The following is a 26,439-nucleotide window of genomic DNA, read 5'->3' as shown; positions in this document are numbered from 1 at the left end:
TAGGCTCTCTCGGATTCCACATGACAATGTGGTCTCCCTCACTGCAATGAGCATTACACTGTATTTAACTAAAGCTGTGTTCTTGGTGGTTTCTGCCTGGAGGGTACCAACAGAATTATGGCACCTTCTACCTAACTGATCAGATATTCTAGGCTAGAGGAAAAATAATTAGAAATTGCAGTTATTTTATTTTAGAAACAAAAGCAAACCAGACAATATATTGTAGTGACTAGAGAAGATTTTTAATATATTTAAGTGGTAATTTATTCACATGTACATATTTGTTTCAGGATTTCTTTTCCTTTAGTGCTGCAGGTCTTGGTCATGCTGCTTGGAAGAAGGAATAGATAGACTGGATAAAGAATGAGCAATATGGGATCCCTGGGTGGTCCAGCGGTTTGGCGCCTGCCTTTGGCCCAGGGCGCGATCCTGGAGATCCGGGATCGAGTCCCACATTGGGCTTCCGGTGCATGGAGCCTGCTTCTACCTCTGCCTGTGTCTCTGCCTCTCTCTCTCTCTCTCTCTCTCTCTGTGACTATCATAAATAAATAAATAAATAAATAAATAAATAAATAAATAAATAAATAAATAAATAAATAAATAAAAAATTAAAAAAAAAAGAAAAAAAAAAAAGAATGAGCAATAGTACAAAGTTCCTGAAGAGGGAGGGGACCCAAGAGGATTGCCACTGGAGTTTCTAAGTCTAGAGGTTTTTATGAACTCTTTTGGAGTACTATCTTAAACAACCGGGGTGTACTAAGGCATGTAAATCAGGGCTTTGATCACACATTTGTCTACCTATTAAGTTAATAGCTATGTGCTGATGGTCTTTTGGGGCTGACATCTGGGGACTTAGGTCTTAACTGCCTCAGCTCATGATAATGACAAATACTTTGTTTTATTTTACAACATTTTGCAGAAGTCATTTCTACAAAGGCTGCAGAACAAAATGCTAGTGCAGTCTTGCTTAAGCTGCAAAACAGGACATCAGTACTGTTTTGTCTTAGCTGTCCTGACTCTATGTTCTCTTGTTGAGGACTCCAGCCCTGACTACCTAACTGTCCAACAAACTCCTAACATTCAGACGACGCGATAAAGTTTATAGAAAGGGTTTTTTGTTTGTTTGATTTTTCTTTTAAGGGAACAGATGTGCTCATGTTCCTTTAAATAAAAGTATGCTTTAATGATAGTGGAAAATATTCAACACCTAGTCAATAAACCAACCAAAGAAATAAAATGTTCATGCTACTCCCAAAGGTAAAGACACTTGGCAAATCTTAATTATGTCACAAAAGGTCTAGAGGGTTATGTAAAAGAATAAAAGCATTTGGGGATTTTTCAGGTTCCAGATGACCAGACAGAAAATCCAAGTCATGAACTAAAGAACAATAATAATTGCAAACGATTATGTTCTTTTGTACCTGGCATTCCACACACTTTACATACATTATATCATAGTATCATAGTTCCTCTGCACTAACCAATAAATGAGCTCTATTCAGCCATTATAATTAGATTGCAGCTTAGGCAAACAACAAGACATAGCAACAGAAATGTGAGCTCAATTTGGCAACTACTAAAAACAGTTTTCAGGGCTACATTAGATGCTAATAGATCTACAGAGGCTAATTTTAAGTGCATATTGAAAATAAATCCCAAAGAAGTCTCAGCCTCTGCAGCATCATCATAGGCCAACAGTTTTTACAAACTCATAAACATTAAATTAATACAGAACAATCTAAAAACAACTCTTTAAGAGGCATCCAGTCTCTTATATGCTTCTTCAATGAAAGTTAACATATTCTTCATCTGGGATGAATTATGGAGAACATCCAAGTCCTTCAGAAGAGCGTTATGGTTTGGAATTAATGTCAAAATTTCTGTCTGTAGGTATGATGGTACAATTAGTTTAAAATTTTTCAAAACGGATATGATTGACATATAACATCATATTAGCTTCAGGTACATAACACAATGATGTGATATTTGTGTACATTGCAAAATGACCACCAGGACAAGTCTAGTTAATATGTAGCACCAACTCTGCCCCCCCCCCAAAAAATATGTAGCATACAAATTTACATACATAGTTACAAATTCTTCTTGTGATGTGAACTTTTAAAATCTACTTCCTTGACAACTGGGAAATATATGACAGTGCTATTGACTACCGTCACTCTGTTCTACATTACATCTCCATGACTGTTTGATTTTATAAATGGAAGTTTGTATCTTTTGACCACATTGACCCACATAAATAGTTTTTAACTTCTTATCATGAGAAATACCAAACGTATGTTATTTAGAGAGGATGGTTCAAACCTCATATACTCATCAACCAACTTCAGTAATCACCTCAGTCCTGTTTTTTCAAATTCGTATTACTGTTTTATTTTTTGCCCAGTCCCTTTCCTTTCGACCTAAATGGATTACAGATAGGACTACTTTAAATTATTTTTGAGAAACCTTGAAGACTTTCTACCACTATAAGTATTTACACTATATTAGAACCTGTGAAAACAGATACCAGTATACAGTCTGGTACAAGTAACACAACATTATTTTGTGAAGAGATATAAGTCATTGTTAGAAGCATAACCAAACTCAACTATTGGAATTTACCTCCACAAATCTATCCCACAGTTATGACCATACAAATATGTAAAGCTATATATAAAAGGGTATATTGAGCATTATCTGTAATTGCAAAAATTATTTATTTCTATCAGTAATTCACAAGTTATAGTATGGTACATTCATACAATGGAATGTTATACAGCTATTGATAAGAATGAGAAATCTACATGCAAGATGCTCACAAGGAAAGATGTTCAAACTATTCTGTCAAGTGAGAAAAATGTTGCCTAAGAACTTTTATCATGGATTTCATTTGTTTTAACAAAGGAGAAGGATATTATGATTTTATATATGCAATTCGTAACTGATGATATAGTTGATATGGTAAATTGACATTTACCTGAAGTATGGGAGCTTTGAGACTCTTCTGAGAAAGTTCTGGAAGAGAGAGTACCCCACTACTATCTATTTGAAACATCTAAAGTAGAAAAAGAAAGATAAATTATTTCAAAAGGCCAATTTTCTCTTCTTATATTCAAAAGTTGTCTTGGTGGGAGGTAAGCATTAAAAAATTGATCCAGGCTCTAGGAACACATTATTAAACAATTACCTGTTTTACTTTCTCCTCTTCTTCTTCCACCTCACTTGTCAGAACTTGAATTCTGTTCTTTAAGCTCTCAATATTCCCAGTCATTGACAATATGGTCTGGACTATTTTATCTATTTCTTCCTGAGTCAGAAAGAGAAAGTTAATGTTTTAAATTAAATATATTATTAAATGAAACCCAAATAGGTATTAATATACATTTTTAAAAATACCTCATATACTGAAACATTTTTGCAAGAAACTGGTAAATTTCTTCTTTCAAAAAACAGACTTCCAAGAAATTAATTTACCAGAATAATTCCTTATAAGGAAATTTAATTTCCATGGAACAAGGAGATATAACCCATGTACAAGAATATTTCCTCAAAAACTCATTGAAACTGCTACAATCAGAGATCCTGGAAGACCTATGTGAACCTAGCAGAGCCAAAGAATTGATGGCCTAAAAATCTCCTGTCCTTTGCCTATCCATCTCTATCCCTACCACATACCCCTGGCAACCACTGTCTTTTCATTCTCGTCTTGCCTTTTCTAGCATATCATATAATTGCATATCCTATAGTAATGGAGCCTTTTTAGCTTGGCTTCTTTCACTTAGGATTCATAATGTGCACTTATGGTTCCTCCATATCTCTTTAGGGTCTAATAGCTCATTTCTTTTTAGTGGTGAATAATATTCCATTGTTTGATGTACCATATTTATTTATCCATTCACCTAAGAAGGACATCTTGGGTTTCCAACTTTTGGCAATTATGAAGAAAGCTGCCCAAATATCCACGTGCAATATTCAAATATCCATCTACAATAAACCAAGGAGCATGATTTGTGTATCATGTAGTAAGAGTATGTTTCATTTTGTAAGTTACTGCCAAACTGTATTCTAAAGTGTTTGAACCATTTAGCATTTCCATCAGCCATGAGAATTCTTGTTGCTCCAAATCCTCATCTGCATTTATTGGTGTTCATGTTCTAGATTTTGGCCATTCTAGTAGATGCATATTAAGTCTCCTTTCATCTATAGTTTTCCACTCCAATTATCCCCTCTCATCTCTTCCAGCTTCTGATGGTATCAGCATTCCTGTGGCTGCATCCCTCCAATTTCTGCATTTTTCACACAGCCCTTTCCTCCATGTCTCCAACTCTTATAAGGACATTTTTTTTTTTTTTTTTTTTGGTTCTTTAAGGACACTAGTCTTTGGACTTAGGACCTATCAAGATAATCCAGGATGATCTCCTCTTGAGATCTTTAATTATACCTGGGAGACTCTCTTTCCAAATAAGGTCACATTCACAGCTCTTAGGGTTAGGACTTGCGCATATTATTTTTGGGGCCACTATTCAACCCACTAGAGAGGGAATGAGTAACAGTATGAAAAAAGGAAACAGTTATTATAATAAGGACTAAAAAATTCCATTGTAGTTAAAAAAAAATTATTTTGTTCCATTGCTTTGGTTATCTTCTTTGGGTATTCCTACCATTCCTACCATGCCATATCTTCTTTGCTGAGCTTTTACATTTGTCATTTGTTCTCAATACCTTTAAAAACATGTTTCTTTTTTATTAACCTTTTCTCCTTATTTTACTACTTATTGTAAGCATTTATCCCTGCATTTCCTTTAATCCTCCTCCTAATTTAATCTGCATCTGAAAAGGTTTTTTTACTTCTATTTTTTTCCTGAATTCTGTAGCTTCAGTTTTTAGTATTTCTAATACTGATTTATAATTTTTTTCTATACCTCCTGTTTTTCTGAATCACTTGTTTGCTTAAGAATTAGATAGTGTTCATCTGTTTTGTGAACTCTTGTTTTTGGCGTGCTTTCATTATCTGTGGATTGCTATTGTTTGTCCTTATTTTTATATTTTCTTACGCTAACTCTGATTGTGAAATTCTATGGCTCTGTTCTTATGCAGAGGTCCACAGAGATTAAAAAACTAAGCCCCAGCAGTTCCTATCCCATCTTCTCAGTCACAGAGACTTTGCTCACTACCACCTCTTCTATAGCACTATCACTGAGTGAGAGAGCTCAGTGAATACACTGTTGTTGAATGAATACAACTTCTGTTACTTATTAGCTGACACAGGTTTTGGAAAGTCACCACCAAGAATAACTCTACATTTAGTGATGAGTTCCTGTAGTTTGATAATCAAAAATAGTTCAGTTAAAGTCAGATGAAAAAAAATAGTAGTACTTAATCACTAATATATTAGAAATACTTTCAACTTTAGAGGCTCAAAGTTTAGGCAAAGTTTTTGCTGACTTAAAAAAAAAAGAAAAAAAGAAAAATTTAATGAAAACTGTTCTAAGATCTAGTATTTATTTTTCAGAGAATATCAGAGACTATCATGATAATTAAAAAAATGTCTTATTCTCTTCTCCTTTCTCCTAATTATGGAGTCCCTGTACAAATTTCATACCTGTAATAATGCCAGACCTTCTTCGTTAGCTCTGTGCTGTGCCCTTTCCATTTTCAGTAGGCTTGACACGTTAGTTAAATTTTTCAGCTTTTTGGGAGGGACTTTAAGGGTTTCACACAGTTGTAGCAATCTTAGGGATAAAATAAAAATGTAATTATGTTTACCTTTTTACTACCATTATTTTTATGTTTTTTTGTTTTGTTGTGTTAGAAATACTGCTGTCTTTTTTCTGCCCTCATATTCCCAAGGGCTCTACTATTCTTTTATTAACAGTAGCTAACATTAGCAATGACTCACCCATAAAAAGCTGTGACACGTCATCTTTTAGCCTTTTGATTTATTAAGATTTACCTCAAATCATGGGGCACTTAAATTGTTTAATGAAAGGAAAAATTTCTACTTTACACTATTAACAATCAATTTTATTATATATATTTATTTACACAATTTCATTTATGCACATTTTAAAATAAAACTTTCCTTATATCTTCTGAATGTGTTTCCTAGACTATTATAGCACATAATTACATCATTTATTGTGAACAGCTGGGTGAGAGATGAAATACTTCTCTGGAAGACATAATTATGGCCCTAGATTCTATAGTTCAGTTGTCCTGGACAATGTGACCAGTGAAAAAGATTCTCTGTATCAGTTACTCTAACAGTGGCTTTAAAGATAGGAAAGTCTCATAGAGTTTAAGGCAAATAAAAAATTAAGATTAAATTACTTTGCTTAAAAATACAATCATCATGAATACTGTGCAGTATTAAAGTTAAGAAATTCTCTCTAGGGGATCCCTGGGTGGCTCAGTGGTTTAGTGCCTGCCTTTGGCCTAGGGTGTGACCCTGGAGTCCCAGGATCGAGTCCCACATCAGGCTTCCTGCATGGAGCCTGCTTCTCCCTCTGCCTGTGTCTCTGCCTTTCTCTCTCTCTATGTCTCTCATGGATAAATAAATAAAATCTTAAAAAAAAAAAATCCTCTCTATGTAAAAAAAGGAAAGAATAGAAGAAAAAAATTAAAAGCAGAAAAGTTAACAAAACCTAACAAGATTAAGAAAACCTTCTTCAAACCAAGTTTATTGGATCACCAATGGAAACTAACCTATTATTACCCTCACTGGTAGCAGGGAGTAATACAGCTTTCCTAAAAGCTTGGATTCTTGGATTCTAAGAGGAAGAAATTAAGGAGGAAAATCTAAATTTGGTTCCTTCTACCTAATAGCAGCATTTTGAGGTATTCAAAAACCATACTACTTAAGATTTGCAGGCAATTTAAATAGTGGAAACTAAAATTCATCTTCCTAGGATCTTACTCAAAACATTACTTTTTTTTTTCTAAGATTTTATTTATTCGTGAGAGAGATAGAGAGGCAAAGACACAGGCAGAGGGAAACGCAGGCTCCCTTTGAGGAACCTGATGTGGGACTCCAGGATCACACCCTGAGCTAAAGGCAGACGCTCAACTGCTGAGCCACCCAGGTGTCCCAAAATATTAATTTTTGTAAAGAAAAACGTAGGCAATATAAAAATACACCAGTCATAATTTTCGTTAAACTGTTGGGATTAACTTGACTATCATTAAGTTAATAATCATTAAGACATCACATTTAAGAACAAAAACCTGCGGAGTACCTAGGTGGCTCAGTTGGATAGGTGTCTGACTCTGGATTTTGGTTCTGCTCATGATCCCTGGGTTGTAGAATCAGCCACGCATCTGGCTCTGCACTCAGCCTGGAGTCTGCATGGGTGTCTCTCCCTTTGCTCCTCCCCCCACTCGCTAGTGCTTGATCTCTTGCTCTCTAAAAATAAATAAATCTTAAAATATATATATATATATATATTTTGTATAAATATATTTTTAAAATATATTTAAAAAAATATATTTTGTATATATTTTGTGTGTGTGTGTGTGTATATATATATATATATATATATATATATATATATATATACCGGTGTGTTTAAGTATTCCTAAAGGAATAAGCTCTTGATTTCTTAACTAAAATAACCAAAAGCATAACATGAATACACCCTACTATGTCAACAACACCTAATCATCATTTATACTATTTTTCTATAGGGCAAACTTTCCCTAAGTATGTTCCTCTAGAAACTGCAGTGGCTAACCCATTTTGTTTGACTAGCAACCCTGTTTTGTTTGTCTGATCACAGAGATAGGCACACAACCCGGTCTGTATGAATCCTAACAGCTCTTGCCACAAAATCAGTCTAAAGATACGTGTAGCACCTAATCTGGGCCAATCAGAGCCCATTTCCCAGAACTTTCTAATTGAAGCTAAGAGGACATGAATTCTATTTCTCTTCTTCACAAGGCTGAAGAGATAAACAGGGAACTATTTATATCTACAATTCTAAGGTAGTGAGGACAACTTGTCTAAAAGAATGAAGCCCACAAATAAGCCAGAAGCAGAGTTGAGACTAATATATGAAATAAAGAATTCTTGTGGTAAATACCAATTTTGAAGATGTTAGGTTAAACAAAATGAAAAATATTTGTTCACTGTAGGACTTTTATGTTAATATACCCAAACATAATTCACTATATATCACTTTTATTCACAGAGTATCTTTAAGAACAGGTACTCCAAATGCTGCTACAGGAAAGTTTATTCAGAGATCCAAAGAATCAATTTGCTATGGCAGTACTCTGCTATATCAGCAGAAGGAAAACTATCTTGAATATTGTTACTTGGAAGCCTAAAGACTGAGTTGTGAAAGCAAAATTGAGACAATAGGCAGTCCTTGAAGTATCTCCAAGGCTGCTACAGGATAAAGCCTAAATGTTGAACAGAATCTAATGACCCATAGTGATCACTGTGAAGAGCAGTTACTATGTACTAGAATATTCTTTATACAGCACATATGACTTATTTGTTCTACATTAAAAGCGAATAAATAGCTACACTTTTTATGCATTGGCTTATATACTAGATTCTTGTATACTCCTCCTCCTTTAATTAATTCTTGTAAGCAGGTTGCAGGCCTGCTTCTAGTAAACTTTCTTCAATCTCTTCAATCTTTTTATAAACTAGCCCCATCCACCCTTTCTGTTTTGCTACTATTGTTAAAATTATACTCGAAGTAAGCAGAATTTCTGCTCAGCCTTCCCAAGAATAAAGTACTAGCTCACAGACATTTCCAAGCAAACCCGAAACTAAGATGCAGAACATTTTTCTTGAAAAGAAAAAGTTGGGTGCCTGGGTGGCTGAGTCGGTTAAGTAGCTGCTGTTGGCTCAGGTCATGATCCCAGGGTCCTGAGATCGAGCCCTGCATCAGGCTGCCTACTCAGTGAGGAGTCTGCTTCTCCCTCTACCTTTGCTCCTCCCCCTGCTCATGCTCTCTCTCTCTCTCTCTCAAATAAATAAATAAATAAATAAATAAATAAATAAATAAATAAATAAAATCTTTAAAGAAAAAGATAAAGTTGTGCAAATAGTAGTTAGAAAATCATTGGCAGTGGTGTGACTTTTAAGAGCATTTGAAAAGAAATTTCCATTTGGGATTTGCCAGAAGATGAAGAGCAGTAATACCCAGGAAAATCACACTTGCTGCTTATGAAAATAATGTAATACAATATCTGAAGTGAAGAGAAAATAGCAATGGAATAAATATAAGAATGGTAAACCATTAACTTCAAATTGCTCAAAATGATGGAGTTAAAATTGACAAAATATTTTTTCAAATCTTAATACAGAAAATAAATTGTAGAAGTTGGCATTTTATGATTTTCAGACTCTCTTTTTAAATAGATTCTCTTAACTTACTTCATAACTGTGCAGCAGCAGTTCAGAATATACATTTCCAAGTTGTTCTTAAAACAATAAAAACAATAACAAAAAAAAAAAAAACAAAATGAAAGGAAAACTTTTATACCCCACAAATGTCTGTTCTGGTAACACAGGAAGAAGTTAGATTTTTACTAATTATATTTTTAAAAATGTTCTATTACATAACCATATTACCTTTTCTTCAGGTAGTTAAGATGATACTGAACTTGATCATTTTTTCTAATCTTGTTACTCAAAATTGCTCTAGAAAAGAAAAAGAGATTAAATAGGTAACAATTTGAAACACAACTAATATACTGCACTTACTTGTTCTCCCTGCTTTCTTTCAAGTGCCCCTCCTCACTAACCAGGCAGAATCAACCACTTTTTATTTTATACCAAATACATTTTAAGCATAGATATAATCAAAATTCTTACTACATTCTATTATTGTCATTAATTTCGATGAGTTCAGCTTCTTGATGCAGAATACTGTCTTATTTTCTTTGTATCCCCTCTAACACGTTAGCTTACATATAAAGTGTCAATTTGAACTCAACATCTTCTTAAAGTATCCCTAGTGATAGAACAAGTTTAAAGTTCACAAATAGCAGGTCATGCCACATAGACTTCTTTTCTTTCACCAGGGAATTTTAAGCTTCTGAAATTAACAAAGACTTCTTGCTTTAGCTAACAGCATCAAAAGACATTACATATATCTTGTTCTGAAAAACATCCTATCACTATAAAATTTAAAAAAAATGACATTTAAAAGGAAATGTTTCTAAGGAAATGTTTCTTTTTTTTTTTTTTAAGATTTTATTTATTTATTCATGAGAAACACACAGAGAGATAGAGAGAGAGAGAGAGGCAGAGACACAGGCAGAGGGAGAAGCGGGCTCCATGCAGGGAGCCCGATGTGGACTCGATCCTGGGAATCCGGGATCACATCCTGAGCCAAAGGCAGATGCTCAACCGCTGAGCCACCCAGGCGTCTCAGGAAATATGTTTCTATGGGGAACATGTAAGCAGAGATCAAGAATGAAATGGAAAGATTTCATACTTACATTATAACTGAGTCCATCATAATTTGCAAATGCTCTCTGATACTCTCTGAAAGAGGTTGCCAGGTTTTCCTCTTGTTGGATGCTATCTTAATCTGTTTTAGATTAGTATGTTCTGTTTGTCCTGTTACTGGTGAAAGACGAGACTGGTCAATCTCAAAGCTTTACATTTTTACTTAAAAACTGATTTAAGTATACATTTATTTTAAAAAGCTAACAGAATCATTAGAACCAAAATATGATAAAGCTGCATAAACTGTTTAATTTCCTTTTTATTGCACAGCCATAATATGCCAGGTGTTGAATATGATTATGCTATTATGTTAATTAAAATACTAATAGCTGAAACTGCAGATAAAAACCCAAGACAATTCTAAATGAAAAAGCAGGCTACAATTTATTAGGATTCAGTATAAAAGTCTGGTTCTCAGAAATGACCTAAATTAAAGAGTTTCACTGAGAAGACTAGAAAGCTATTTCTCCCAAATATTGAATGGCAACTGGAACAAAATATTCAGGGTCTTGTTGTTGGTATTCTATTTATAAAGGATAAACAAAGAAGATAATACTATTGGCTCATATGATGATTAGTTTTAGAGAGAAGGGAGACTAATTATAATTATTTAGTATAAATACAAGTATGCAAAGCCTTACAAAAGTACTGTGCATTATGGAAGTACAAAACCACGGACTTTGCTTGGTACTGGTGAGGAGTAAGTAGGAATTTTTATTTTTCTTGAAGATTTTATTTATTTATTCATGAGAGACACGCAGAGAGAGAGAGAGAGAGAGAGGGAGAGAAAGAGAGAGAGAAGAGAGAGAGAGAGAGAGAGAGAGAGAGAGGCAGAGACACAGGCAGGGGAGAAGCAGACTCCATGCAGGGGGCCTGATGTGGGACTTGATCCCAGGACTCCAAGATCATGCCCTGAGCTGAAGGCAGGTGCTAAACCTCTGAGCCACCCAGGGATCCCCCTGAAAGTAGGAATTTTTAGATGAAGTGATGCCTAAGTAAAGATGACTACTCCAAATTAGTTTACTCCAAACAAAGTTAGACAGTAGTCCCAAACTAATCTATGCAATGGTGGTAGGACAGCAATATATCTGTTTTAAAGAAAAATCAGTAGGTGTGTCTATAGATCACAGAGCAGTAATAATTCAGATTGTGGTAAACTTTGATTTTCTCTAGTTCCTATCAATTTAGAACCTTCCACAATATGTGCTAGAGGCAGCAAGTAAAATTTCAGTTGACCAAAATAATAGACTAACCAGTACTATTTATTCTTGCAAAAATGAGAATGCAGCTGTTTATTACTGTCTTTTGTTTCTATAAAAAAGATTTACTTATTTGAGAGAGAGAGAGAGAGAGAGAGAACATGTGTGGGTGAGGAAGGAGGGGAAGAGGGAGAGGGATAATTCTAAGCACATTCCTCACTGAGCGCAGAGCCTGACATGGGGCTTGATCTCATGAACCTGAGATCACATGACCTAAGCCAAAGAAACCTAGAGTCAGTTGCTCAAAGGACTATGCTCAAAGGACCAGGAGCCCCTACTATCTTTTGCTTTTGTACAACTCATAAACAAGATGCTGAGAAGTTTTTCATGAATACACACAGCTTGAGATGGACAAGTTAAACAAGATACAGAAAATAAATACCTTTGGAAGGCAGATGCTTTGGATTTTTATTTTTTGCAGTGTTTCTAACCTAGAGAGAAAAATACATACACACGTAATTAAACATCAGATAAAAGATACCACTTTTGCAATATATTTGTCATGTATGTTGAAGAGTATTTATGTATCTTCTGGCTAGACAGAAAAGACATACTGCCGCTTGTGCAGAGAAAGGGTGTGTATTTATCCCAGGCACAGGATATACTACAGCAATTCCTGGACAATAGTGATAATGTATAATAGAATTCCATAGAGTGTCAAATAATTTTTTTAAGACTTATTTTTATTTTAGAGAGATAACTTGCCAGTGGGGGAGGGGCAGAGGGAAGAGAGAATTTTTCAAGCAGACTTGAAGAGTCTGCAGAGCCCTGCTTGGGACTGGATCCCATGACTCACAAGATCATGACTGGAGCCAAAAATAAGAATAGAATGCTTAACCAACTGAGCCACCCAGGCGCCCCGTATCAAAGAATATGTTAAAGAAATCATTAGTCATTTTGACTGTGAAATAGTGGTACATACTTTACCTGCAAAAAACATAGGCATTGCCTCTTATAGGATAAAACACGCAAATTCTTAAAAAAATTTATACATATTCTTTTTTAAGAAATGGGCAAAATTATGGTAGAAAGAAGATAATTCCTCCCAAAGTAATTTTTCTCTATGTTAATAAAAATCTCTTCCCACTAACTGACAGATTTTCCTATCTTTAACCATAGAATCTGTATATACTTTATTCCTAGTCTTTACATTCAAACACCTTAAAAACGCCCTATGACCCCTTCCTCAGCAAAGAATTTTCTGGTCAGTATCTTTAGAAACTGAAACAATTTTTATCTGAGAACCTTTACCAATTATGTTGCAACAGCTCCCACATAACGATATGAATTACTTTAATTTGTAGTAAAATTGACCTTTAGTCTTTATATATTCCTTTATATGGAACAAATTACATTTTTACTCAAAAAGTTCAGAATGATAAACTCAATTATTTTTATTACCTTTTTCTTTGGCAACTCCACATCTTCATCATCAATTTTTCTTTTTGGGTTTCTTTTTAATTGTTGAGATCTTTTCTTGGAAGCACTTGCTTTGCTGGACATCTTGATCTAAACAGAATAATTATAATAGTACTTCAAAAAATCTGTAAAATAAAAAGGACACAAAAATAAGCTTAATCCTACATACATTTTGTTAAAAAGTACTACCTATAAATGTTCCAAGTTTACCTTAAAAAATAATGAAAGGTTTGGGATAGTGTTTTTAGAACATTTGAACATACTTTAAAACAAGTAACACTGATTACTATTAAAGTAAGTGTATCTGATTCAATTTCATTCCTGGAAATTTCTTCCATTTTTATGGCTTTAAAAAATCATGTGAAAATGCTCTTGCATCTTTCCTTGTACTCCCCCATACAATAACATTATTTCCATGTTTAGAGCCAAGAAAATGGAAATAATAATGTATTAAATTGTATTACCCTGTCACAGACAATATTAATTGGAATAGTAATATAGTAATATTCAGGTCTTTTTATTTTAAGCCTAATGTATTCTCAGAACTTATGCCAGATATGAAAGGAAATAATTTTTAAGACCATACTATGAAACTATGTTGTGGAAATTCAAGCAGAAAAGTCACTCATAAGGATTTAAGCTACTACTCCGTGTGGGCTGTTTGCATTTTTAAAAAGCACAGAAGAATACTGATTATTCTGTCCTTTCATAACAATACAAATCAGGCACCATTCCTTTTCTAAAAATTCAGAGATAATTATATTAATAGTTTATATAGGTGGATTGAGATAGATAATAAAGGAGGAACTTTGGATAAATCTATTTCTTTGAAATTTAAAAGGTAAAGTTTCAGTAAGAAACTTTTTTTCAGTAAGATTAACAGGAATAGTGAGAAATAATTAATTGAAAGATCACAAACTACACTTAGGGAGTACACGTAAGATCAGTTAGAAAAAACAGTGGAAGCTAAATTATACTTTGCTCTTTACCCTACTTCATACCTAGTATGTTACATTCCTGAGATGCCTAATTCCCTCAATGTGACATCCATGCCTTTATATTTCCCCTACTTCAAAACCAATCCACATGACAGTTTCACTTGAGGACCTCCCCTGGAAGGGCTACCGTACAAAGAGTACAGGTTGTTCAAGGAAGAAGGTGAGGGAGCAAGTGAGGGCTGAGACTTAGTCCTTACCCCATTTAGTAGATTAAAAAATGGTGCAAATTCCTTCTTACTCCTATTATTTAAAGATGGAGTCTATGTCCCTTTATCTTAAATCTTGGCAGACTCTGTAGCTGTGTGAGCAGCAGAATATGGAGGAAATGATTCTGTACCAGTTTACTGGCCTAAACATGAAGAGACTCATAGCTGCAACGTCCTCATGTTTGGAATATTTGCTCTTGGAACCCAGCGACCATGCTCTGAGGAAGGCCAACATGGAGAGGAAGTGAAAGGCCCAAGCAAAAGCCCAGCTGAACTCCCAGAATACCCAGTGCCATCTTACGAGCCTGGCACATGTACCTAAGCTAATATGCTGCAGCTGACCCTGAATGGAAAAGACAGGAGTCAGCTCTACCAAGTTGTTCCTGATCACAAATTCTGGAACAAAATAAATGACTTTCTTAAATTAAAAATAAAATAAAGTAAAAAATCCTTCCCCAATACCTACTACACAACATCCAACGCTTTACCATGCCACTTAGAGTTCTTAACCGTCTAGCCTTGTCTAGTTTTCTGTACTTCTCTCCCACTATTCCTTATAAGACTCTCTCTCTAGCTAGATTTGATGATTCTGAGTACACACTGAGTGAGGCATGCACTATGCCCTCCACCTGAGCTGCTCTCCTGTCTCTGCCCACCTCCCCAGTGCAAGAGCCACCTGCTCTCCATTCCTCCTAACCACCCCCAAGGTGTGACAACCAAAACTGTCCCCTGACATTATCAAATGTCCCCTGGTATGAAGACACCTCAGCCTGAGAAACACTGCCAAGAGCAAGTCAGGGATACGGATAAATAGATAAATAGCTTGGTTCCAAATCCTGGTTCTGGCATTTAACTAGCGGTACAAGCTTAGGCACGTAAATTTGTTCAATGTCCCCCCTGACAAAATGGGTTAAAGTTCAAAAGCACCAACATTAAAGGCTTTTGTGAAGCTAAAACTTCGTACAGAATATGTAAAGTGCCTAGAATGACATATGGGGCACGGTAACAATTCGATACATAAAAGTCATACTTTTCTATTGGGCTGGTTGTCCAGGAACAGAGAACAGACATTTTAATGTAAATGTAAAAGGAACAGAAACTTTGCCCTGTTTTAGATCCACAGGAAACCACAGCTCAGTGACAGTGGGTAGACGCCGATATAAACACAACTACTATATAAAAGTACACACCATGTGACAAAAGTCATAAAAGACACATGAGTGAACGGCTACCTCAAATTGATGTGTGTGCGTGTGCTGGGGGCGGCTAGAAAAAAAAAAGTAATATGTGAATTACGCTTCGAAGTATTTAGCCAGAAAGACAGGGAATAAAGTATTTGAGAGAAAGCAGCAAAAGTCTGAGAGCAGAACAGGGTAAAAGAAACTGGTCTGCGGGGGGGACACGGAAAATTCGGCCAGACTTGCCGGTGTACGGATGGAATAGAAAGGAGGCTGGAACCGTAGTCTGCGGCCGGACTACATGCTGCGGTAGAGTTCACTCCTTACTCTGTAGGAAACAGGCAGGCATCCTAAATCCTCTTGTTGTCCTCAGTGAAATTCGTGGAAACCAAGTCTCTCAACCTAGGTCTAGCGCCAAGGCTGGCAAAACACAACCAGGCTATGTTTACCTCCTGACAAAAGCCTCGGGATGCGACGCTAGTGTCCTCAATGCCTAAAGACGCTAACCTCCAAGGCTGCACTTCGCCCCCCTTGGGCCGCGGGAGACAAAAAAAAAAAAAAAAAAAAAAAGAACGAGGACGAGGATGAACTGGGGGATGGAGGAGGGAAGAACCGAGGAACCAGGCGTCCCTTCACTCCATCTTTGCGAATAAAAATGCTGTCAATCCTTGGCCCCAAGCAAAGGCAGATATGGAAAATCCACTGGAGTCTCACCCCCACGCTCCTGAGAAACAAACCGCGGAGTCGGTCACAATCGCGCTAGCCGCGGGCTGGACTCACCAGCAGGTTAAGAGCTTCCACGACTCTCCAAAGGAGCCTCTTCAACCCTCCAGCGAGTCAACGTCGCAGCAATTGGCGCCCAAACCATTCAAAATCCGGCGAAGCCCGGAAGTGGGCGGGCAGAAACCGGAAACGCCCGTCGGGAGAGGCGGGCCTCGGGTCGCAGCGCTAACGTCATCAGAAGCGCGCCCACGGAAGCGCGAGGAGATTGGCGGCAGGGAGGGCGGTGTCGGCCTACGCCCCCTGACCCCTCCAGCTGGCTTTTGCGCAAGGTCAGGGAGGAGCTGGGCTGTGTGTTTCTGGGTCGCGGGGCTTGGGGTTCCGGAGTCCAGCCGCCCTTTCTCACAGTCGAGGTCCGAGACAGGCCAGCCAGTGAGTAAGACTGGGCGCCTCGAGATGCGGCAGCCTTTCAGCTCCCTCCTTTCCTGTGGCTTCTCTCTCCCCACTTCCCTCTGTCCCCTGAGCCTGTCCTTTTCCTCTTCCCACGGTGACGGCACCCCGCTCTCCTCTGCCTTCTCCTTGGCTCTAGATTCCCGACCGACCTCTCACTGCCAGCGTCGCACGTGGGAATGAGGAGGTAATGCTGCAGAGAAGGTGCTTGTTCGCCCCCGGGGCGCGGCGTCATCCTCCCTGGCCACCGCAGCACCCCGAGACTCCGCTAGGCAGGGGGCGCTTGCAGGATTATGGGGCGGGGGGAGGGTGATCTGCCTCCGCGGCTGCCTCCGCTCTAGGCTGCGGCTCTTGTTCCTCTGAGGTTTTTTGGATACGAGGTGATAGGACTGAAAGTGACTGTGTATACAGGTGGAGGGAAGGGTAAGGGGCGGACTAGGAAAGACAGATCGACGTTGACAGAAAACTGTAAACTATTCACTTGTTCTCTTTTACCCTGACCGAGAGAGGTTTTTCAGAGCTTGGATAAACGTGTTTTTGTGTGGAGCTTGAAATCCCTTGGTGATTTCTCTCCCAACAATTTCTTATATTTAAAGATAGGTTTATACTAATATTATTCTAATATTCAATGTAATTTGCATGCTGTATGTTGTCATCTCCAACCCAAATTAGCTGAACATTGGAGGTATCTCTAGCCTTTCCTGCCATATTAATGTGAAAGCACATTATTTGAAAAGATGTTTCATTCAGAACCGCCCTTTGCTTCACAGCCCCCTGACAAATGTTGGGTATTCTTACTTTTCTGTAAGCCTCATTAAATTGACAGGAGACGGTATGGAAAATATGATTTTAAGCTCACTTTACTTGTTGCCTTATACATCATATGGCATGATGAATATATTAATAAACTTTGCATCTCAAAGCCTTTTTAGAATATTAGGTTCTGTATGTTGACGCTATACGTATATATTTATTTTATATATGTATTTGTATAAATATGAAATACATCTTAAATATGTTTTATATAAACACACAAAAAAGTGTTCTAATATGCTATGGAAGATGATTGATGTGTAACAGAAACAGTTACCTAAGAGCTCATTTAGTCCAGCTTTTGAGTTCAGGGAGAGGCTGTGAGTATTATTTAAATACAAGGACTTTTATTTTTTTTTATTTTTTATTTTTTTAGAATTTTTATTTATTTATTCATGAGAGATACAGAGAGAGGGGCAGAGACACAGGCAGAGGGAGAAGCAGGCTCCATGCACCGGGAGCCTGACGTGGGACTCGATCCCGGGTCTGCAGGATCGCGCCCTGGGCCAAAGGCAGGCGCCAAACCGCTGCGCCACCCAGGGATCCCCCAAGGACTTTTAAACCTAGTGCTGCCTACGGTTTAAATGTTGGCTCTTCTGTGCCTTAGTTTCCTCATCTGTACAATGGGGATATTATTAGTACCTGTCTTGGTGTTGCTACTCTTTATAAAGGATTAAAATTGCTACTCCTTATAAAGTTGTTACAGCAGTGCCTGGCACATAGAAAGCCCTATGTATTGGGATGCCTTAGCCACATTAGCCAAAGAACATTCTAGGTAGATGAAAGAGCAAGAGAAAGGCACAGAACTTTGATATATGCAGTGAGCTGTAGATTATCCAATATTTCTAGAACAAAAGGTGTAGAGGACAAAAGCAGTGATGAGTCTGAGAGGTGTGCAGAGATCAGGTCATAGAGGCCTTGAATTTGTCTTACTTGTCTTATTCACCACTTTTTTTTTTCCAGCACCCAACACAATGCCTGTCATAAAGTAGCTGTAAAAATATTTTCAGTGAAAAAATTAGGAGGCTGTATTTTATCCTCTACATGATGCTGAACCTTTGAGAAATCTTAAGTGAAGTGTGACATAATCATAGTTGCATTGGTGTCAGTTTGTAGAATGGATTAGAGGGGTTAAGACTGGCCAGTAAAACCAGCTAAGAAAGTATTAAGAAGACTAGAACAATGATAGTAGTTGTGGAGAAGAGGGGCCAAAGTTAACAAAATGTAAAGTATTGGAACCAGAAAAGGAGAAGAGCTGAAATAATACTAAAATGCTGCCTTCGTTCTCTTTCCACCAATAGTTCCCATTTTGCCTTTTGTGAATACATGTATACTCTGCTTCTTTTTCTAGGCCAGTTCTTGGGTTTTTTTGAGTGTTTTTCATGCTCCATCATGTTGAGGGCTAAGACTCGGCTTCTTTTGCTTTCACCGCACCATCTGAAGCAGCTCAAAGAGTCACCAGGATTCAGGCTTATATGGCGTCGACTTCTGCATCAGCAACAACCCCTTCACCCAGAATGGGCTTCCCTGGCTAAAAAGCAGTTGAAAGGCAAAAACCCAGAAGACTTAATATGGCACACTCCAGAAGGGATCTCCATAAAGCCTTTATATTCTAGCAGGGATACCAAGGACTTAGCTGAAGAACTTCCAGGAGTGAAGCCATTCACACGTGGACCATATCCCACCATGTACACCTTTAGGCCCTGGACCATCCGTCAGTATGCTGGTTTTAGTACTGTGGAAGAAAGCAATAAGTTCTATAAAGACAATATTAAGGGTGAGATTTTAATGCAGCACATCATATTCATAATCAAACATAGGTTTCCTGTTCTTGGCTTCTTTTGAAGGGACACTGGTTAATCTTGGTAAAGATGATAGTCACTTTATAATTTTATGGTTAAGACTATACTCTGAAAAAGATAGATGTTTTCAACTTCCATAGTCAAAGGATAGGTGAGCCACATTAAACTGCTAAATTCTTGAATGCCAGCAACAGTTAACATGAATGGCTGGACACCTGGGTGGTGCTGTTAGTTGAGCATCTGACTCTTGGTTTCATCTCAGGTCATGATCTCAGGGTCTTGAGATCGAGCCCTGGGTCAGGCCCTGCACTCAGCACAGAGTCTACTTAAAGAAGACTCTCCTTGTTCTTCTGTGGCTCCTGCCCCTCAGATAAGTAAATAAATCTTTAAGAAAAAAAAAAAAAAAAAAACCAAAAACAAGCCATGCACTTTATGTAAAACAAATTAGGTGAAATTGTATGATGAAAGGAGACATTGGCTTTCTCTTTGAAAAACTTTTAATTAAAAAAAAAAAAAAAAAAAACCTTTTAATTAATATTGTCAAGATGGGAACTGAAGGGGAAAACAATTTAAAAGATGCCCAGGTAAAGTAATAAGCCAACGATAATGTACAAATATATCTAGTGCAGTCTGGCATTCATGTCTCTCAAAATTATATTAACTATTATTTTTTCTATCTGATCTGTATTAAAATCATATTTGAATGCTAAATTTGAGGATTTGTACATTTATATTACACATAAAGGACTGATCTTATATTTAGTGTACACTTTTTGTTTTTTGCATAGTGTTCATAATTCTGTTTTCCAGAATATTTGAATAGCCAGGACATCTTGTTTACTACGCTATTAAATACAAGAACTAAATTATATAAGCATACAGATACTAAGTTATGTTAACTATTTATAAATAGGTCTTCTTGTGTACCTTAAAAAATATTTCTATCTGAAATTGTTAAGATAAAGGCAAAATAGGTGAAGGAGATTAAGAGATACATACTTTCAGTTATTTTTAAAAAAGTGCTAAGATAAAAAAGATCCTCAGACATGAGGTGAGATGTTTTATTCTTTCCGTTCTGCAACTCAATTTGTGCATTTTACCACATGGGAAACAACCTAGGAAGTGAACTATCTTTATTTAAATTTGTTTTGACATGTATGAGCATAAAAATGTTAAAAAATATATATTATGATGAGATGAATCAACTCCTTTAGTAGTGTTAATGTAAATGAGTTTACTTTGGTGCCAGACTCCTTAAATCCTACATTGTTTTTCTTTATGTACTCAGCTGGTCAGCAGGGATTATCAGTTGCCTTTGATCTGGCAACACATCGTGGATATGATTCAGACAACCCTCGAGTTCGTGGTGATGTTGGAATGGCTGGAGTTGCTATTGACACCGTGGAAGATACCAAAATTCTTTTTGATGGAATTCCTTTAGAAAAAATGTCGGTTTCCATGACCATGAATGGAGCAGTTATTCCAGTTCTTGCAACTTTTATAGTAACTGGAGAAGAGCAAGGCGTACCTAAAGAGAAACTTACTGGTACAATCCAGAATGATATACTAAAGGAGTTTATGGTCAGAAATACTTACATTTTTCCTCCCGAACCATCCATGAGAATTATTGCTGACATCTTCCAATATACAGCACAGGTATTTCCTGCTACTTATGAGATTTGCTTTACTTCTTTGGATGTAAGACTTTTTATAAAATATCACCTAATTTGAATTTAATAAGTGAGTCAAAATAATAATTTTAGTGTAAAGTCAGAGTATGAGTTTTATGTATGTGTGTTGTTAATTTGTATGTTTTGCTTTTAATGTACTCATTAGTCTGTTATTATCTATAGGAATCTGAGCATTAGATGCGTACCGTATTTTCTTTATTAAAATTTTTGCCTGGTAATTTTTAGAATCAAGGAGGGCTCATAATTTATACTTCTTTATTTCTTTCCAGAGTTCATATTCAGTTTTGAAGTATACACCGGGGTCAGACAAAATAACAGCTTTATAAGATATTGCTTATATCTGCATCTAGAATGAGTTTCCTGGTATTTCACCTCTGAATTAGGTTGTCTTCACCATCAGAGTGGTGGGAAAAGAAGGGTTTTACAGTGTTCTGTGTTTGTAGCAATCTCTCTAAGGGAAACATAAAGCGCTTTCGTCTTCCTCTGAGTAATTAATAAGTAGGTTTGCCATCACTCACACTTTGCTTCTTGCTGGCAATGCTCTCTTAATCTACCTTAAGGTTAGACTATATTATTTCATGGCCAAGGGCCCATCTCTCCTCCACCATGAAACTTTTTTTTTAATCTTTTTTATTTCTTATAATTGCTGTTGTCTAAGAACTCCTGCCAAGCATTGCCTCGTCTCATCAGTATTTAGCCTTTACGCTTGGCAATTTTATTTCTTTTCATAGATCTCTGCCCATGTGAACTGTGTTGTATAGAACTGTATATTTCTATCCCCCCTTTCAATTTCAAGAACATATGCACAGGAATACATTTAGCAGCATATGACAGACATACACACCCAAATAGTAGTAGCTTAAACTAAATAGAAGTCGACCCTCTGTCTGAAAGAAATTGGAAAGTAGGCTGTCAAGAGCTTGGTTGTATGGGAGCTCCACAGCCACCAGGGTTCCAGTCTCCTTTAATCTTGCTTGTCCTCTTTTGTTACTATGCCACTCATGGTTGAGGAGGTGGGTGCACTGGATGTGTTTGTTGAAGGGAGGGATGGACTCAGCTCCTCTGATTTAAGGTGAATTTCCAGAAGGAAGAATCCCTAGTTCCACTTTTATCCCAGTGGACTCACTTCCTGGCCAGTGCAACCACGTTTATCCCAGTGGATACCCACAGTAATGAGAGAAGATTGGAAGTATAGTTCTTGTAAATTGGCATTCTGCATTTATGGTTCAGGTATTATAGGAGGAGAGTGGAGAAATGAATAGTTAGTAGCAGTTTGTACAGTTTATGCTGTTACATGTTGTTGGGCATTTTACCTTTGTAAAACTCCTGGTATCCTCTTCAAGTTCAAAATTGCTTTATATAATCCTGCACATAAGTGATGAAAGTGCTGGTTGCATATACTGACATAATAATGCTATATTGAAGTACGTTGAAAACTGTCAACTTCTTGATTAAAAAAAAAGTTTAATTGTAGCAAAATTCACATGACATAGAATTTACCATCTTCACTGTTTTGAAGCGTACAGTTAAGTGGCATTAAGTACATTCACACTGTTGTGCAACCATCACCACCATCCATCTCCAGAACTTTTTGCATCTTGGAGAACTAAAACTCTGTACCTATTAAATAGTAATTCCCCATCCTCTTTTCCCTCTAGCTCTTGGAAACTATCTTTTCATTTCCTATCTCTGTGAATTTGACTACTCTAGCTACCTCCTAGAAATGTAATCATATACTATTTGTCTTTTTGTGACTGGCTTATTTCACTTAGCACAGTGTCCTCAAGGTTCATCTCTGTTGTAGCATGTATGAGAATTAACCACCTTTTTTAAGGCTGAATAATATTCTAATATCCCAGTATTTCTATTATTTTTAAAGAAATTCTGCTACTAAACTCCTCTTTGTAGAGAAGAACCTAGTTGTTTTATTGCTTCTTATTTATAAACTATATATTTGGGCAACCTCTCAATTCCATGTAATTCAGTCCTCTTACTGTTTTTGCAATGGAACATTTTTCAATTGCTTTTGGTTAATTATAAATAAAATACTAAGAAATGTAAGTTGCAGGGGATCCCTGGGTGGCTCAGTGGTTTAGTGCCTGCCTTCAGCCCAGGGCGTGATCCTGGAGTCCCGGGATCGAGTCCCACATCAGGCTTCCTGCAAGGAGCCTGCTTCTCCCTCTGCCTGTATCTCTGCCTCTTTCTCTGTGTCTCATGAATAAATAAACAAAATCTTTAAAAACAAAAAAAGGTAAGTTGCAGATCAATAGCATACAGCAGCAACAAGTAACACTTTTTGCATGCTTATTGCCTACTGGCATAATGCTAAATGGTTTAGATGAATCATTTCATTTAATCCTATAACAATTAACATGAGGGAGGCATAATTATTACCTCTATTTTATGCTTTAGGAAACTAGGGAATAACAAGGGTGAGAAACTTGCCTAAAGTCTTACGGCTAGTTAAGTAACATAGCTAGACTTTGACCATTCTGACTCTAGAGCCCATGTTCTTAATTATCATAGTGAGTTTCAGTGATTAAGTTTTTATTATTTTATGTTTGGCCAATTCTTGGGAAGGATAAAAATTTGGAGGCTTTACAGAATATGTATGATATGTACCCTCCCTAATATAAAGTTTTAGGGCAATGGTAGAAATGCCCTTTTCTTTTTTTAATCTTTTTATTTATTTATTTTTAAAAGTAATCCCTGCACCCAATGTGGGGCTCAAACTCACGACCCCACAAGAGTCACATGTTCCACCCACTGAACCAGCTAGGTGCCCTCTGAAATGAATGCCATTCTCATAGTGATTTTGCTAGAAAGAACCTGTGTTGGGTATGCTTAGCATTAAATGTCACAGTAAGTCAAATTGAAATCTTTGATTTTTAAACCATGTATTTATCCTGTTGTGTTTTAATATATAGTACTAAGGATTGAGTCATTTTCTCTTTCCTTCCCTACCATGTACTTGTTCATGTTTAATGACTTCATTCAAATAATAAAATTTATAATTAGTATAACTTAAATTTATGTATCTTCAGCAAATTAGCCCAAAGTTACAAGATCTTAGAACCTCGTAAGAGGTCATAGTTGTTGCTTTGGAATTAAAGATGTCTTATTTAATTCTCAGACTAATGGTTGGTTGCATTTCTAACCTCAACTAATTTATTTTAAACTTTGACTCTAAAGAATGGTTAGTGAAAATTCTTTTTCACTAGGAAAATAAAACAGGTGCAGTTTTTATGATGGTTCATTGAATCACCACTTAAATTGAGTGAATTAAATGTAACAAAGTAAGCATTATTTTCAGTTAATATTAAAGAGTATACTTAATATATCTGAGTTGAACATCATTTAAAAATAATAGTCTTTTAGAAAATGGGTTTAATAGAAACTTTAAAAATTTTTATTCACTGCTATATTTTTTATTATTTTTATAGCACATGCCAAAATTTAATTCAATTTCAATCAGTGGATACCATATGCAGGAAGCAGGGGCTGATGCCATCCTGGAACTGGCCTATACTATAGCTGATGGGTTGGAATACTGTAGAACTGGACTCCAAGCTGGTCTGACAATTGATGAATTTGCACCAAGGTGAGTAAATTGACCACAGAGATTGTCTCAATATTAGGAAAGTTTTTAGGACCAATTTATGAGTGTACAGTAGACCTATTGATAAAATTAACTTGTATATATAAATGTCACACTAGATTCCCTTATGTTTTATTGGAGGACTAATTAGAGAATAAGCCAATACTGTGTATAATTAAATTTCAGAATTAAATTTGACTCTTTCTGGTAACAGATATTGATTCTAGCTGTCTTCCCTGAAGCCACACATTAGATTTGCAAAAATGTAAAACAATGACTGTTTTATTACAATTCTTTAACGAAGTATACTTATTTTTCATAAAAATATTATTTATGTTACTTATGTCCTATGTTTCTTGTTTCTAATGAATTAATATATAAAACATTGATAGATATTATCCTAATAAAGATTCCTTGGGGATCTTCAGTAATTTTTAAGAATGAAAAGGTATCCTGAGACAAATATCTGAGAACAGCAAAAGGCATATCAAGAATTTTTATTAGTTTTTAATTTCTTTATTTCAGACTCACCTTGTTTTATAGAAAGAAACACAGCCTTTGTGCCTTTAGGCACAGGCAAGTAAACCAAATGTGCAACTAGGTGCAGAATATAAAATAAAAAGGAGTAGTGGGCTTGGGGGCAATTGGAGAAATGTATGCCTAGACCAAATATATCATTATTCTTTAAAAACAAAACAAAACAAGGGCTCTTGGGTAACTCCATTGGTTAAGTGTCAGCCTTTGGCTGAGATCATGATCTAGGGGTCCTGGGAATTCTGGCCTCGGGCTCCCTGCTCAGGGGTAGTCTGCTTCTCCCTCTTCTCCCCACTAGTGCTCTCCTCCCTGTTCATGCTCTCTCTTACGATCTCTCTCACTATCTCTCTCTCTCAAATAAATAAAGTCTTAAAAACAACAAAAACAAAAACAAAAACAAAACAAAAAAAACAGGAAAACTTCTTGCTATCCGAAGAAAACAAGTTTGTTGTTTGATTCCCTGTGTAGGTGACCCCTGAATTACATATTGGGTATTCTTGAAGTATTTTATTTTTGGATAACTATTCATTCTTTATTTAAGGGTGCAAGAGGAACTTCTTTTATAAAGAAAACCAATTGTAAAGTGAATAATTTCTTAGAAATAATCACAGCCCTTTCTTCTGTGTGCCTAAAACTGTACTTTGTTAGGTTTAAAGCTACTTTAATATATATTCTTTGATTCTAATTCAAATTAAATTGTTTGAAATTAAAATCTGGACACTATTTTCTTTAGTGTGTGATACAATTAGTTTTATTTTCCATTTTATGTTGTTAAGTATAATCAAATAATGGACTTAACATTACTATTTTAGGTTGTCTTTCTTCTGGGGAATTGGGATGAACTTTTATATGGAAATAGCAAAAATGAGAGCTGGGCGAAGACTCTGGGCTCACTTAGTAGAGAAAATGTTTCAGCCTAAAAACTCTAAATCTCTTCTTCTAAGAGCACATTGTCAGACATCTGGATGGTCACTTACTGAGCAGGTATATATATATATATATATATATGTATATAAAGTGTAGAGTTTTAGTCATATATTGTCTTATAAGCAACATAGCACAATCAGGAAGTAGATTTAAGAAACCAGCTGTTAATATTTGAAAATTATCATTCTGAAATATAATGCACATTTAGATTTTTTACACATATTATAATAAATAAAGCTGGCTCCCTCTAGTGGTTAACAATATAAAATCATATAAATCCACTTACCTGTAGTGCTGTTTTACCTTTTTAAAAATAAAAAAAAAAAAAAGTGATGATAAGGAAGAAGTAAAAATCATGACTTAGTTAATATTGTCT

General features: G+C 36.2%; 2 protein-coding genes across 7 annotated transcripts in view; one reads left to right on the top strand and one right to left on the bottom strand.

The window, feature by feature from the left end:
• Nucleotides 1-1,158: 1,158 nt before the first annotated feature.
• CENPQ (centromere protein Q) lies at nt 1,159-16,411 on the bottom strand. 4 transcript variants are annotated; one of them, XM_055330226.1, is made up of 9 exons: nt 16,309-16,411; nt 13,129-13,271; nt 12,110-12,158; nt 10,459-10,585; nt 9,587-9,655; nt 5,603-5,732; nt 3,188-3,307; nt 2,978-3,055; nt 1,159-1,884 (listed from the first exon to the last, which is right to left on the bottom strand). In XM_055330226.1, the coding sequence occupies exons 2-9, from the start codon at nt 13,228-13,230 to the stop codon at nt 1,753-1,755; spliced, it is 807 nt and encodes a 268-aa protein (XP_055186201.1). In that variant the 5' UTR covers nt 13,231-13,271; nt 16,309-16,411; the 3' UTR covers nt 1,159-1,752. The 4 variants fall into 4 exon arrangements, with proteins under 4 accessions (XP_055186201.1, XP_055186204.1, XP_055186203.1 ...); XM_055330229.1 differs by having other exon boundaries at nt 10,459-10,579; XM_055330228.1 differs by having other exon boundaries at nt 13,129-13,236.
• An 83-nt stretch (nt 16,412-16,494) lies between these two features.
• Nucleotides 16,495-26,439, top strand: part of MMUT (methylmalonyl-CoA mutase) — a 31,850-nt gene continuing 21,905 nt past the window's right edge. Inside the window, exons 1-5 of one of the 3 annotated variants that reach the window (XM_055330746.1) lie at nt 16,495-16,580; nt 18,863-19,288; nt 20,602-20,969; nt 24,448-24,605; nt 25,949-26,120. In XM_055330746.1, coding sequence (XP_055186721.1) covers nt 18,904-19,288; nt 20,602-20,969; nt 24,448-24,605; nt 25,949-26,120 — 1,083 coding nt within the window. In that variant the 5' untranslated portion in view covers nt 16,495-16,580; nt 18,863-18,903. Of the gene's footprint in view, nt 16,681-16,713; nt 16,886-18,862; nt 19,289-20,601; nt 20,970-24,447; nt 24,606-25,948; nt 26,121-26,439 lie in introns of those variants that run through there. The other 2 variants (XM_055330745.1, XM_055330747.1) reach the window with 2 other exon arrangements.

This window comes from Nyctereutes procyonoides, unplaced genomic scaffold (assembly GCF_905146905.1).
Source record: "Nyctereutes procyonoides isolate TBG_1078 unplaced genomic scaffold, NYPRO_anot_genome, whole genome shotgun sequence".
Classification (NCBI taxonomy): domain Eukaryota; kingdom Metazoa; phylum Chordata; class Mammalia; order Carnivora; family Canidae; genus Nyctereutes; species Nyctereutes procyonoides.
This window is presented reverse-complemented; position numbering and strand designations above follow the sequence as displayed.

Bases quoted from the DNA above. Each gene is read 5' to 3' on its own strand.
- CENPQ (XM_055330226.1), bottom strand. From the start codon at position 13,230: ATGTCCAGCAAAGCAAGTGCTTCCAAGAAAAGATCTCAACAATTAAAA. The intron at 3,308-5,602 runs GTATGAAATTTG...TTTCTGACTCAG, and splicing joins AAGGTCTGGCATTATTACAG to GAAGAAATAGATAAAATAGT. The intron at 1,885-2,977 runs GTAAATGTCAAT...TCATACCTACAG, and splicing joins TCAAAGCTCCCATACTTCAG to ACAGAAATTTTGACATTAAT.